At 57.6% G+C, this 14,973-nt stretch overlaps 4 protein-coding genes across 4 annotated transcripts; all 4 read left to right on the forward strand.

Moving 5' to 3' along the window:
- Positions 1–836: 836 nt before the first annotated feature.
- On the forward strand, positions 837–2,655 carry PHYSODRAFT_301074 (hypothetical protein; the record flags this gene model as incomplete). Its single annotated transcript, XM_009529155.1, has 4 exons — positions 837–958; positions 1,039–1,164; positions 1,244–2,172; positions 2,246–2,655. The coding sequence occupies 4 exons, from the start codon at positions 837–839 to the stop codon at positions 2,653–2,655; spliced, it is 1,587 nt and encodes a 528-aa protein (XP_009527450.1).
- A 437-nt stretch (positions 2,656–3,092) lies between these two features.
- Positions 3,093–3,779, forward strand: PHYSODRAFT_502827 (hypothetical protein; the record flags this gene model as incomplete). Its single annotated transcript, XM_009529156.1, has 1 exon — positions 3,093–3,779. One exon carries the CDS (start codon positions 3,093–3,095, stop codon positions 3,777–3,779), a length of 687 nt encoding a protein of 228 aa, XP_009527451.1.
- Positions 3,780–5,356: 1,577 nt separating this feature from the next.
- Positions 5,357–6,572, forward strand: PHYSODRAFT_559259 (hypothetical protein; the record flags this gene model as incomplete). Its single annotated transcript, XM_009529157.1, has 4 exons — positions 5,357–5,885; positions 5,956–6,019; positions 6,099–6,161; positions 6,242–6,572. 4 exons carry the CDS (start codon positions 5,360–5,362, stop codon positions 6,570–6,572), a joined length of 984 nt encoding a protein of 327 aa, XP_009527452.1.
- A 1,899-nt stretch (positions 6,573–8,471) lies between these two features.
- Positions 8,472–10,574, forward strand: PHYSODRAFT_544210 (hypothetical protein; the record flags this gene model as incomplete). Its single annotated transcript, XM_009529158.1, has 1 exon — positions 8,472–10,574. One exon carries the CDS (start codon positions 8,472–8,474, stop codon positions 10,317–10,319), a length of 1,848 nt encoding a protein of 615 aa, XP_009527453.1. The 3' UTR covers positions 10,320–10,574.
- Between the last annotated feature and the right edge of the window lie 4,399 nt (positions 10,575–14,973).

Genomic DNA, 14,973 nt, shown 5'->3' on the forward strand with positions numbered 1-14,973 from the left:
ACACAAAAACTCTCAAAAGTCGGTCTGTGTCTCCTCTTACAATGGTGCAACTAGCTTCTCAATCCGACAATTATGTAGTTTTGAAGTTACGACCATTTTTCTGCATGCCTTGCCGGATGGACATTAAACTGCTGCTTTGCCTTACTGCTCTCAGTAGTCTTATATCTCCCCGCAATCGCGGGACGAGATTGGGACGAGTTCGGTTATTGCCAGGACCTCCGGCACCCTGGCAGTGTGTTCGAGATGCAGTCCGATACATTTGCCTTTCAATTTTATGTATCCCGCGGCCCGCGCCACACAACATCCCAGAGGGACAAGAGGGGGTGTCGTCCCTAAAGCGTCCCGCTTCGACCCGCAACAAAGAGCTCTGATTGGTCCCATCCCGCATCCCGCGAGATACAAGACTGGGCCTCAGGCTTGCTTTGCTTGCGTGGTCAGTGTTTTTATCCGGATGGATGCCAGTCATCCGGATAAAAGCGCAGTTGTCAAGTTGAAGAGCTTCACAATCGTCGAGGACGGTTTTACATCCACCAAAACCGTCTGCTTCCAAACACCGCGCGATTGTAAACACATCGCAACCACTCGTGTCCTGCAGCAAAGAGAGAACGCGGTGCCAGCAGCGCCGCCCGCTCAACGTTGCCCCAAGGCCTATTTGCGAAATCGCTCCAGTGTCCTGGCAGATTTTCCTTCGTTCCGGTACTTAGCTGCTCTTTGCCCTCTTTCAGTTTTTATCTGCTTCGCCCTCTCTTCGTGTTGGGGCTGCATGAACTGACACTCAATCAGCGAGGGGTGCCGACTGCCAGCCATGGACGAGTTCCATGCGTTGGCCGGCTGAGATGAGACCCTTAGAACCTGATCCGGCTCGTACCGGCGGAGGGACTGCTGCTCTTCTTGTTGTTGACGGTGCCTATGTCTTCGTGTCTGCTGCCTGCCTGCGAACACCACCAGAAACCTCCGGGTAAGCCCAGCAGTTATTGTATTGCGCGGAGGAGATTCTTGTCAAAAAACTAATGAAGTCGCGCACTAGATCTCCAATAGATCCGTCAAGATGCTTGCAAGTGGAGTCACCTACGGCGTGATGGCAGCCACGCTCATTGCGGTGGCAGCCTACGCCATCATTGTCAGTCGCCGCATGGAAGTCAACTCGGTCAAGAACTTCGTGAGGTGAGCGCTTCCAGTCTTCAGTTTGGCTGCAGCAGTGGGAAGCAGTACGCTTACATTTTGTGCGGCAATATTTCAACAGCGCCAAGAACTCGACGACGACGCTGCGTCTGGCGTGGTGCTTCTTCTCGGCTGGAATTGGCGCTGGAACGCTGTTTTCGTACCCGGAGATTGGTGTGAGTGCTGGATCGTGGGGTGTCATTGGCTACGCGCTCTCGGGCGTCGTTGGCATGATCGTGCTGGCGCTTGTTGGACCGTACACGCGCTCGGCGCTGGGTGAGAACGTCACCATGACGGACGTGGTCTCGCACCGCTTCGGCTACATCATGCAGGTCTACGTCGGGTTCATCTCCATGTTCTACCAGTTCATCTGCCTCGCGTCCGAGTACACGTGCATCGCGCAGCTCACGACCATGATGTCGCCGAACGCGCACCCGATCGTGACGATCCTCATCGTGGCCTTCCTCACGAACCTCTACCTTGTCATCGGTGGGCTGCGAGCCAGTCTCGCTACGGACGTGTGGCAGGGTATCGGTGTGGTTTTCCTGGTCGCAGTTGTGTGCGTTGCCATGTTCTTCCACGTATCCATCCCCGAGGGCGCGTGGTCGTCGACCAATGTGGCTGCGTTCACGACTGCGGGTTTTGAGACGCTTGTGACGCTCGTGATTGCCGTGACGGCTTCCAACCTCTTCTTCACCGGCTTCTGGCAGCGCGTGTACGCCGCCTACGACGACAACACGCTTCGCAAGGCTGCGCTCATCGCCAGTGCCATCATCGCGCTGTTCACGGTTGCGCTTGCGATGGCTGGCATGGTCTCGTACCTTGCGTACCCGGACGGATCTCTCTTCTTCGCCGTCCTGATCGACATGGGGCGTGGCTGGCAGGTGCTGATCGTTGTCGTCATCGCTATGCTGTCGAGCGGAGTGTCCGACTCCATCCAGATGGGTCTCGCTGCTGAGCTTACGACGTGCTTCCCCAAGCTTTCGCTCATGCATTCGCGTGTCATTTGCGGTGAGTACTTGCACTTCCTCCTCCTCGCAGCTTCTACTGTAGTGCTAATCCCCGTCTTGTTGTTTCTTGTCAGTGCTTCTCAACGCGCCGGCGATCGCGATCGGATACCAGCAGTACGACATCCTGACTCTCTACTTGATCGCCGACCTGCTGTGCACGGCTGCTGTTGGCCCCATGCTCCTCGGCACCTGGAAGCGCGCGACTCGCACCGGTGCGCTCGCCGGCAGCGCCGCTGGTTTACTCACGATCTTCGTATGCGGCGTGATTGCTCAGGGCAAATTCGTGGGCGGCTTCAACTGGTTCATCCTGCCCGAGGGTCTCTACTCGCAGAACAGCATGATCACCTTCATCGTGACGCTAATTGTGCCGCCAGTCGTGACCGTTGCTGTGTCGCTCATGACGACGCCTAAGGCTAGCGAAGTGGCCAAGGACGACAGCTACCTGCTCGAGCACTCGCCCGTCCAGGAGGCCACCAAGCTCTAGGAGCTTGCACGGATTCAAAGTCAACCACTGCTAGGGCACATACAACCGTTAACCAGTGAGTCAAAAGCGCTGCGTCCTAAATTGCACTTGCACTGTTGCTTCGTCAGTTTGACTGAGTCAGCTAGAAGTCCTCGTCCCAGCACGATTCCGTCCTTTGCGTCAGACCATGAGATACCAACAGCGAATTCCTGGATCGACGTCAAACGACGGTTGCCAAAGGGACCGAGTTTGCTTGTCAAATGTAAGATTTCTCGTCCGACTCATTCTTGCGTTACCCGGCCGCTGGGCAGTTGGCAGCCGAGACGATGGAGATATCCAGGTTGCTGTGTTCCAGCCCGGAGAGCCAATGTGAAGACACGCCATCTGAACCAGCAGCACCAGACCAAACGCAAGTGCTGAAAGTGTTGCCGGACAACCAACGCAAACGGCCGTATCGAATGAGCGCTGCGCAGCGGAAACGGCGGCACGAGCACGAGGTGTATGAGTCTCGTGTGTGCAACCTCACGTTGGACATCAACGAGCTTCGGCAACAGATTCAGCAGTTGATGGAGCTTCGAGACGTGCATCACAGTCGTCTGCTGCTGAACGACCAGCGCTTCGAAGGTGACGTGCTCAAGTTGGTGTGGAATCTGCTCGATGGCTTGCGTGGCGGCGCCTTCGGGTTGTCCCCGAGTGCGCGAAGCAGTTTTTGCTCCCGTACTCACGTGAGCCAGCAGGACCCCGCCGCAAGTGGAGAAGTCCACCAGTACGTGATGCAGCGAGGCCGCCCTACCTTTGGCAATCCAACCTTCACTGTCAAGTCCATTCGAGTGCTGAAAGTGGTCGATGAGGAAGTGCGAGGCAACACTGGAGGCTGTGTCGTAGAGGTTCTCGCGAGTCTCACCGGAAGAATCACACGGGGGACGGTTGTTGCTTTGCTACCGCAGATTTTGAGCGACGAAACACTTGTATGTCGGATCATAGGACAGAGCCTCACATTTTCGTCGCGGTTGCTGCTCTATTTCAACAGGCAGCGAAGACTGGTGCAACAAGTGGCTCAGGCTGACATTGTGGCGGCGCTCAGGGCTCACCATCTTGACGACGGAAGCGATTTTGCAGCTTTTCGACCCAGAAGTCATGAATGAATGCGGAGGTTTTACTACCGCGTTAGAGCTTAAGTCATGAACTCGAGCTAAAGCATTTGTCTTGAATAGCAATGGCTGGCCCCTGACTCAAATTGCATTCGAGCTGGCATAACCGATCATCTCCAAACGTATCGTCCCGTCAACTGCAACTAACTGATCCACATTCCGGCCGGAATGAAAGTCTCGTTGAAGTATTTCTCCTTTGCTATCAATGCTGTATCTCGTTCACTCACTTCGGAATTTGCCTCCTCCAGCATGCAGCGCGTCACCAAGCCCCTTCCTCTTCGCACTATGTGCCATTCAACACCGACCTCCGCCGCCGCTGGCAGCACCGTGCAATTTAGCACCGCCACGACCAGCCAACAACTGACTGAAGCAATCCGCCGGGCTCGTACGGTTCGAGCTTCGAGTCCTGGTGGATGTCGCGGCGTATCCCGCCGACACCCGCTCACGGATGCGCGAACTCAACCACAAGTCCGCCATCACGGGCGGGGTGACTGGCGTCCGCATCAGCCATGGACTGGAGACGGTGTTCTCCGCTTCAAGGCCGCGAGAGCTATGCAGAACTCCGAGCAACCGATTTCACAAGAGGGGGCCAAAAAGCAAGCAGAGGGCGTCACGCACGGACGATTCGGCCGCTTTTCGAGCCACCGGCCGCCCACGGCGGATGAGCAGATGAGGGCTTTCGCTGCTGTCCGTGGAGAGGGTCATCTCGGAATGGAACAAGGCTCTCCATTTGCTGACATTGATCCAGCTTGCAAGAGGGAGTGGATGCAACAGCGCAAGGCCCGCCGTGATGCTCCTCGAACCGTGTACTCAGCGCCACCGTCCGGAGAGCAGCAGCCTCTCCAAGAGCATGCTGAAGCCACTCCACTCCTCCGTGGCCGTGAGTGGTTTGCACACTCGGGCCGCCACGGCGGTCATCATGGCAGTCGTCACGGCAACGGCGGTCGCTACCGCTACGTGTGATGCTACAATGCATTCCGGAGCCTACAGAGTAGGGCAGTCTTACGTAGTATACGGTAGCCCCCGAGTTGACAATCTGTAAAGCAACGAAGGAATGATCCTGCTTCATTCATTCACTCACTCCGTGCCTTATCTTTCATACTGTGGACTATTGTTCCAGACGACGGCAACGACGCCGGCGACGACACTGCGCTGCAGCCGATGCAGGCAGCTTGACCGACACAGCAACGGACCTGATCGCGCTTACGTTGCTTACTGCGTGTGTGCCGCATCAACAGCGACAAGCGCCATTCGTTTGGTGCTGCGGGGCTGGAGTGTGTTGCCATACAGGGCACGCTTTCCTTGCAGAGCAGGCAGAAGTAGTAGTAGAGGACCGATAAACGGCTTGCTTAAATGAATGAAATGAACTCGCTTCGCAATCCGCGCAAACGCAGCAACACGCCGATCTCGAGGCAAGTTGAAGCCGCAGGTACCATCATTCCGTCTGATAAATTTATGTGGCACACATTGATTACATCAGATTACTCCCCGGCGCCATTACCGAAGTACGTCGGCGTTTCCGCCGGTCAATCACTTCCTCATTGCCCTCCTGCGTTACCCGTCGCGTCTAAGCCATGTTCCGCCTCGCCAAGTCCGTCTCTACGCGCCTCACCGTCACCCGCCTGCCACTCACCGGCCGTTGCGTCGCCTTCTTCAACACAGAGGCGCCGCAGATGGGCACGCGGCTGACGCCCGAGCAGATCGCCGAGCGCCGCGCCAAGCGCGCGGAGAGGAAGGCGGCGACGGAGGAGGAGAAGAGCGAAGCGCTGTTCATCGAGGGCTCGGCGCGGTCGTACCAGCGACACTATGTGATCGTGGAGCCGCAGAACACGGACCCCAACGCGTGGCCCGCCAAGCTAGAGCGCTCGCCCGAGCACATTCTGAGCTCGTACATGGGCGCGCTGGCGAAAGTCTACGGCTGGGACGTCATGAAGGTCAAGAAGAGCCCGCTGATGGTGACAGCGGCCATTCCGTACACGGGCGTGTGCAGCGGTGGGATGAAGGAGGTTGAGGAGTCGACAGAAGACGCGGAGGAAGGCGCCCACGACGTTCTGGTGTTCCCGGACGGTGTTCGCGTGCACAACGTCGTTCCGTCGAAGAGTAAGTGTGGGTCGACTGTGTGATGAAGGAGACGACTTGTCTAATGAGTATCTTGGTTTGGTTCGTGCAGTCTCGACCCTGGTGAGCAACTCGTTGAAGAAGGACCTGGACATGCCGAAGCTGCTCGAACAGGAGTACGTTGAGTGGATTGAAAGTGCTATCTGTGTTGGGTTGAGAATAATAGTGCTAACCGTTGGCCTTGTCTCCATGCAGGAACCTGCAGTACACTCGGATCGAAGAAGGCTATCACATGATGGTGTGCGGCCACGCTGCAAGGTATGGCTGCGTTCTGACGTCGGCTTGTGAATTTGCAGTTTTCTAATATCGAATGTGAAAACTTATCGTTTGAACCACAGAGACGAGCGTTGTGGCTGCAAGGGTCCGGAACTGCTGGAGTGGCTGAAGAGCTCCGCATCTGAGGCGAACAAGCCGTTGAACTTGTGGACGTCAAGCCACTACGGCGGCCACCGCTATGCCGCTGCATGCATAGTGTATCCTAGCGGCGACTGGTTCGGCCTCCTGAACGAAAAAGACAAGGCGAAGGGCATGATCGACGCTATGAACGACGAGGATCCGTTGCGGCTGTTCGAGCTCTGGCGCGGCCGCATGGGGCTCACGGAGCTGGAGATGCACCAGGCCGTCAAGGAAAGGGTAGAGTCTTCCGAAGACGTCGCCGAGAACGCGTAGACAGCGGCGGTAGTGCGTTTTTGCCACCTTATTGTGTTCCACTTCAAACGAATAGTACATCGAGACCATCATAGACAACTTGCGCCTGTGTTGTGTAAGAGTGAAAAGAAAACTTGATTTCCACCAAGAGTCAGCTAAATCTAGCTCCACCTAGTGATACGCAAGAGCAGACATGACCACGTAAGACGCTGTTTCAAACTTCCTTGTTCGTGTGGTCTGGAGTTCATAACTGGCGGCACTGGCAATTCCAAACTATTCGCCTATCCGCACACTGGGCTTCGTTCCAGATGACTACTGCCGATGCCAAGACGGCGTTGGAACCGGCCATTGTGTTCGCTACTGTTGTGGTCCTGACGAGAACCTTGACAGCGCCAGCAGCGGACGGATCCCGAGCTCAGATTGCGAGCTGACGCTGCACCAGCCAGCCGGCCAGTTGAGCACAGCCTGCCTGCTGGCTCACCACGAGCGAGTCAAGCGTGGCGCGATCCAGCGAGAGACAGCTGACAGCAGTCACCTGCTTCGGCTGCTTGTTGCCGTTGGCTCTAAAGTCCAAAGTGGCGGCGGCAGCAGGGTGCGCGGCTTGAAGAGGGCAAGTGGGCAAGTTTCGGGCCGAGCAAGTGCTTGCTGGTTGAAGTGAACGTTCGCTGCATTTTTTTGTGCGTTAGTCGCCGCGCCGAGAAGATGCACGGGGGACTCGCAGCCCAGGAGCGCTCTCGCTGAGTTTTACAGCGGCGCAGTGCGGGACCAGGACGCGGGGGCATCGATAAGGTGATCTCGTCACGGGTTGCCAGCCCTCGTGGCAGCAGGAGCTGACGACGCTCGGCGGCGGCCCAGCCGGTCCACGGCATTGTCCGGTAATTTTCGCTGAACATGTCGAAGACTTGGAATTTGTATCGCATTATCCGGCACCCGCTCTGATTTGCTACGCTCTTGTTCGAATATCGCTCCCCTCTACCATTGCTGGTTGCAGTGCAACGCCTTGCCCGGCTCCGCTCGCGGCGCGACGCAGCGGCATGTCCAAAGAGTGTCGACGACGAGCGTTTCAATGGCGGGGAAGAACCGCATCGAAAAGCGCAGCGCAGGGCGTTTCCCCGCCGTGTACAGGCAGCGCTGAACAGCGAAGCACGCACGGCGCCGTCAATGGCCAGCGTCAATTGCGGAGGCCTCACCCATCAGCCCAGCGTGTTGAAACCGTCCGCCGCCTCTTTTCCTACGTGGCCCGCAGCGCGGCAGCATTGGATCGTGCGGCGAGCACCGCGCCGCCAGCGAGCAGAGGCGCCGACAGCAGAGGCGCCGACAGCTGGGCGCGCTGCAGTCCGAGCCCGGGAGCCCCGCGTTGGCTGCCCGCAAGCAGCAGGCCGCGAGGCAGCTCGTGAGCTCGCCCGAGACCAAGCAGTGCCACTTTTCAACATGTCGCCGCTGTTGAAAATTCGCAGCGGAGACTTGGTGGTACAGAAAATACGTGAAGAACAGAGCGTGTTGTGGCACATGTGGTTACTCAAGTAATTTAACTTGTAGAGTTCGGATGCGAGTCAAAACGCGAATCCAACGGTACTAAGTTGTAGAGGAAAGTGAATCTTCGCGACGAGGCCGCTCCGTACATTTTCGCATACAAATCCCCACAGTGGAAGAGGCAGAGCCCGGCTGTGTTACGACACTCGAGGACGGAAATCCGAGGGGAAGGTAAGCGCCTCACTTGCCCCCAGTATGCCTCTTCCGCCCACACAACGCCACACAAACGGGCCCCTGGCGTCTTCAGCCAAGTCATTTGCGGATTTCGCTCGAGCCAGCCAGCGACCATCACTCCGGGCCACCTCAGCTCCGCAAGGTTCATTCGCGCACTTCCCCGCCGACCGCGCAGGGGGGAGTATTACCTCGAGCCCTCAGCTTCTCAGCACCATGGCGTCCACGTTCGTGCCGACCCCGAGCCTCTCGGCGGGCGAGCCCAGCCCCAGCAGCAGCAACGGCGGCGGAGAGGCGCGCGCCGCGCCGCTCTCCTCGGCCTCGCGCTTCGCGCAGCGCCGCCTGCGTGTCGTCACGGAGCCCAAACACAGCAACAAGATGCACCGCACGCGCACGCTGTCGGAGCTGATCCTGCTGTCGCCGCGCAGCAGCCCGCGCATCACGCCTCGCCACAAGCGCTTCGACATGGACATAGAGGTGTCCAGCTTTTTCGCGGAGGGCGAGGGTCTCGTGGACCTCATGGGCAGCAGCCGCAACGGCCTGCGAAGACTCAGCGAGCGGCACTCGACGGGCTTCTCGGCCATCAACGAGAACGTCGCGACCAACGGCAACAGCAGCAGCAGAAACAGATTTTTCCCGAATAACGACGAGGACGAGGCAGCAGACAACCAGCACGAGGAGATGGACGTGGACGAGGAGCAGCCCGAGCCGGAGGCCGAGGCTGAGCCCGATGCTGAGCCGCAGGAGACACAGCGCAGTGTGGGTGAAGTCGTTGACATGCTCTTTGAGATCCACTCGGCGTTGAAAAGCCGACACCTGGGACAGAGAACCGCAGCCTCGGCGCTTGCTGCGAGTAACCTGGTCAGCACGCAGGCGTACCCTGCGCCTGAGCCGATCCCCAGAGACGAGCAGCTGGAGGCGCTGGAGAACACGCGCAAGATGCTCGAGTGCGCCATCTGCCAGGAGGTTTTTACCAATGCAACGGAAGCCACGTGCTGTGGACAAATTTTCTGCAAGGAGTGCATTGAGCGGTGGGTGAGCGAGCGTGGATCCTGCCCCATGTGCAGAGAGGCGATTGGCTTCTCGCTGCTTGCGGCGTCGCGTCACGCGCAGCGCATGGCTAACGAGATGAAGGTCAACTGCCCGTACTGCTCCGAGACAATGAAGAAGGCGGGCCTAGCAGACCACGTCAGCGCATGTGACCAGGCACCGGTTGAGCCGCCTCCACCGGCGGATGTCGCGCTGCGTCAGCTGCTGATTCGCACTGCACGAATGAACAGCACCTTCCTTGCTCGCTTCCTGACCGCACCGTCCCCGCCTCAGGCGCTGATGATGCAGTGCTACATCCGCACTCGCGGTGGAGGCAACTACGAGTTGTACACACAGGACACGGACACGCTTCTGTGCACGGCTGTTCGCCGTCGCCAGTACGACATGTCGGTGAGCTTCATCATCTCGCTCGCGACGAACCTGGACGCCTCCAACCAAGCGGACGAGGATGGAGCCATTCCGATTAACACCCCTGTGCCGGTTGCACGACTAGACAAGAACTACATGGGATCGCAGTACACGATGTACGACACGACCGGCGAGGTGCCCACCGAGCTGGGTGCGGTGCAGTATGCTGCCACGTTCGGAAAATCCCCGCGGCAAATGCGTGTTGCGCTTCCTCTCGTTGCGCCTGTGCCTGATGTCGACAGTGCCGTTGACGGTGCTCCGTCGTGGCAGGTGCAGCCATGGAGACCAGAGACCAAGGAGGACACGATTCTGTCACAAGTGGAGAACCCGGACACTGCTCGCGCGTTGCACCTCATCAACAAGCCGCCTGTGTGGATCGAGTCGCTGGAGGCTTACTGCCTGGACTTCGGTGGCCGTGTCGCCGCAGCATCCGTGAAGAACTTCCTGCTCTCTCACCCTGACGACATGGACAAGACTCTTATGCTGTTCGGCCGCACTCAGGACCGCCAGGTTTACTCGATGGACTACGCCCACCCGTTCACACCGGTGCAGGCCTTCGCGATTGCTCTGAGCAGCATGGACTCTCACCTTGTGACCTTTGATTAGACGGGAGTTGGTTGCGGTATCGGTGCGCGCAGGCATGCGGCGAGGCGAAGCGTGTATTAAGTCTCCTGCGTGAAAAATTTAGCGATCGACTGCTGTTCTCGCGCGTCACCGACTTGCTGGATTGGACCATTCGACCCAAGCATCTCTGTAACTAGCCCCACCCTGTAGATCCACACAACGCCAACAGTTATCGTAGCAAGTTCCATTTTGGCTTTTCGATGTAAAATAATAGCAAACGTGCTGCATTTTTACTTTACTCCACAGAACCACTTGGTGTCCATCATCTTCTTATCGCGGTGCAGTCGTGTGCTCGTTGTGACTTGTCATCCACTCAGCGCCTATTGCTTCATCAGCTGGGAAAGTTTGCGTGGTGCCTGAGATCACGACGACGGTAACGAGTTGCGAGGCGCAACATCCCAGCAAAGCTTCCTCTTCGCGGCTTCCAATAGATTCTCGACACAACTGTCCCTGGCGGTGCCGCACCGCATTCAGCCGAAGCAAGAGCAACAAGAGTTCACCGTTCTACAGAGCATCGACCACCGAAGCTTTGCCAACTTGTGTAACGTTGCCCTGTAAATGCGTGGTGCTGATGTTGCAGCCTGCAACTTGCAGGCCGCAATGCAGACGGGCAATTCCTTCCCCGAGATGACGCGAGTTTTCGTGCCGATGGTCCATCCTTCCACCACCGCCGCCTTCAAGACAAACCGTCACTCCTCAAAGAACCTCCTTCAAGCGCAATGGTGACCACGTCTCTCCTCGCAGTCTCGGCCTCAATCCCACGGAATCTGGCGAAACTTCCTCGCGTTGTGCGGCTCGTCAACGACTTCTTGCAGCCCAGGAACCTCGACGCCGCTGTGTACTACGACCTGCATCGCGTAGTTCAAGTACACAGAAGCTCTCGTCCCTGCACTAGTCAAGCGCTGGACTTTGCGGCTGCCCACGGTCAACTCGGACTGCTCCAGATTTCTCCAAGATATCCCTCTGCTGCTTTGGCCAGGGCAGCGGCTAACGAACACCTGGACGTGGTCAAGTGGCTAGTTATGAAGCTGCGTGGAGTCAAGAGCCAGATTTGTACCTTGACGAAGCTCTGAAAGCTGCTGCAATCAATGAACGGGCAAGTCGAAGTTGTCCACTTCCTCCGGAAGCGATGCGACCAATCTACCATCGCCTTCGCTTTCAAGATGGCAGCAAGATCCAACCATGTCTCCGTCTTGAAATTGCTGGTCCCGTGGATGCTAGCGCCACAATATACCCCTCTGTCTGCGCAATGCCGCAAGACCCCCAAGACGACGGAGACTGCGTGGCCAAGTCGAACGGAGTGGGGCAAAGAGCTACCAGACTACGTCCCTCTCCGCGAGGTATCCCCGCTGGAAGCTGCTTTGAACGCTGCAGCAGCGAATGGCCACGTCGAGACTGTTGAATTCTTGTTGAACGTGGAGAGCAGCCATCGGTGTAAACCACGGGTAGTGCGGTGGAGGATGCAGCGAGCAATGGCCACTTTGCCGTGGTTCGGCTGCTGGTGAAGTGCAGCAACCCGTGCTGCACGACTTTTGCGTTGCTGAGAGCTGCTTCCAGCGGAGATGTCGAAGCCGTCAAGGTGCTGATCAGCGGATGCAACCCGGCTGCTGTAGGCAGGGTAGCGTGCTCAGCCATACGGAAGAACCACGATGAAGTGGTGACGTTGCTGTTGCGAACTGGACATCTAGGACCTGAAATCAGGCGACTGCAACGATTTTCTTCTATAACCCTCCGCGAGGCCTGGCGCCAAGCGACAAGCGGTGGCCACATCGCTATGGTCGAGCATTTGCTCGCAGAGTCTCCTGCACAGGATGTATCGCTCCTCCTTCGCGCGGCCATTGGTGCTGGGAACGTTGATTTAGTTCGTTTGCTGACCTCAAGCGGCAACCCATACAGTCGCGGCATGCTGTGCGCGGCCGCATTTCGGGGCCATATCGACATTGTGAGGCTGCTACTCCCCAAAAGCGACTCGGATAGTATCAATGATGCGGTGGGAGGGGCGTCACTTTATGGACATGTAAGACTCCTCGGCAAGGCAAGCCCCGACACGCTTGGGCCCGCGTTGCACAGGGCGGCCTCGGCTGGTCAAGTGGAGACGCTGAAACTTTTACTCGATGTGTGGGAAGATCGCCCCAAGAAGGACCCCCTAAAGGTGCGCTACATTACGTCTGCGATGAAGAACGCCATACTGAACGACGAGGTTGAGGTGGCGACGCTCTTGGCTGCGCGAGGCGGATACTACGTGGTTTGTCCGGCGTTGCGATTGGCAGTGATTCATAACAATGCGCTGATGGTCAAGGAGCTGGCCAAGAGAAGCACGCCCAGTGCTGTCATTTGTGCCGCGGCTGAGTCTTCAACGCGCGGTCAGGCGATAATGGTGAAGCTGCTGCTGAAATATTGCGACGCGCTTACTCTCGAGCTGGCGATGGAAGATGCTGTGGTGAACGGCAACATTAAAACGGCGAAGAACTTGTTGACGGCGTGCGATGCACAGATGATTGAGCGCATTTTGGTGAAGGCGACAGCACGCGGTAGCATCAAGCTGGCGAGTAGAAAACGACGAGAACAAAGCTGGACACTGAAAGCGCGGCAGCTCGAGCCAACTTCACACACGCGTGCCTCCCGATTTTTCCAACCGAGATTCTCGATACCAACCAACACCAGAACACCAGGATTTGTAACTCTGTGAGCTCACAATGCTAGCAATGTCGAAGACGGTGCGCCTCCCCCCGAATGCAGCGACTCCAAGATGGCGCGTCACCAAGCTGATACGTCCATCTCTCCAGCCATTGAACGGGATGCTTACGCGGTTCGAGGTGGTAGCATTCCTCACATCATTTTCAAGTTTACCACGTGAAGCACCAAGCACACCGCCCGAATGGAGATAACACCTCTGCTGACTGTCTCGTTGGCGCTCCCGCCCCCGAGGCACCCTCCACGTTCTGCAATGCATCACGGACTATATACTTCCCGAGACAATCGACCGCGCTGTTGCCCACGACCTTCAGCACATGATTCGGAACTACGGAGCTTCTCGCGCTTGGACGGCTGACGCCATGGACGGCGCTGCGGCAAACGGTCGACTCGATATCGTGCAGATGCTGCATGCCGAGAGGAGTGAAGGATGCACAGTCAAGGCGATCGTCGGAGCAGCATCGAATGGACACCTCGAAGTGGTCAAGTGGCTGTGCGCCAACTACACCACGATCTGCACGAAGCGTTGGTGCCAGCAGCGACAAATAGACACGTCCAAGTCTACAAGTTCCTGCGGTCCCGTCGGGTCCAGCTTGAAGCAGGATCGCCGTTTTTCCCTTTCACACTCCACCAGACCTTGTACCCGGCGACGGTAAACGGCCATGTCGCTATGGTTGAGCATTTGCTCACGGAATGCTCTTCCTATGACGTATCTCCCGCATTGACAGGAGCTATTGCTGCAGGCAACGTTGATGTTGTTCGCCTGCTGCTCGCAAGCGGAAACCAGTACGACCACCACGCGACACTGATCAGTGCAGCTGCAACGGGTCGAACCGATATCGTGGAGCTGCTGTTGCCCACGAGCGACTTGGACAGCATCACGGACGCCATTGGTTCCGCGTCATTCCACGGTCACACGCGCCCAGCAACGTCCTCGCCGTCTTGAGATTCTTGTTCAGCACGATATCTTCCAGGACCTGTTCGATCGTGAGCGCGTCGCAGTGTTTCAGTAGCAGCTCCACCATCTGCGCCCGTCCCCGCGCCGCAGCTTCAGTCGCCGCGTGGATGATCGCGCTCGGACATGTCGACTTGGTGATGCTGCTTATCGTCAGGGCGGACTCCGATAGGCTTGGCCGCGCGTTGGAGTCGCCACCACGTTTGCCTTCCCTCACCCGCCGCGATGTCTTTTACCAAGCTGCAGGAAATGGCCAACTTGATTTGGTTGAGCATTTTCTCACGGAGTCTCCGACACAGGATGTATCGCACCTCCTTCACGAGGCCATAACCGCTGGTGACGTAGCGTTGGCTCGAGTGCTGATCTCAAGTGGCAACCCGCATGGTCGCAACGTGCTGCGCCCAGCGGCAGCATCGGGTCATATCGAGATCGTGGAGCTGCTACTACCCACAAGCGACTTGGACAGTGTCAACGAGGCGATTAGTTGGGCGTCACTGTATGAGCACGTGGTCGTTGTGAGGCTCCTCGACAGAGCCGACTCCAATAGCCTTGGGCCTGCGTTGGATAATGCAGCGTCGGCTGGCCAAGTGGGAGTGATGAGTCTTCTGGGAATACCGACCGGAGCAGGACCGGCTGAAATTGAACTACATCGTAAGCGCGATGAAGAATGCGGTGACACCCGGCGTCGAGGTTGGCGATGGGCAGGGGTAATAAGGTGTTAGTGAGGGAGCTGGCCAAGTAGTGCAAACTGACGGTAGTCGTCAATGCGGCAGCTAGTGCTGCCAAGCATGGAAAGGCAAAGATGGCAAAGCTGCTGCTGAAACATTGTAATGCACTCGTCGTCGAGCTCGCCTTGGAGGTCATCGTGGCCCAGCACAAGATCCCGATGGCGAAGGTCCTGCTGGAAGCGTGCAATGCGCAAAAGGTTGCGCGCATATTGGTGATAGCGACGACACGTGGGCGAGCCAAGGTCGTGGAATTAATTCA

The sequence above is a fragment of the Phytophthora sojae genome (assembly GCF_000149755.1).
Source record: "Phytophthora sojae unplaced genomic scaffold PHYSOscaffold_4, whole genome shotgun sequence".
NCBI classification, from domain to species: Eukaryota; Oomycota; class Peronosporomycetes; order Peronosporales; family Peronosporaceae; genus Phytophthora; species Phytophthora sojae.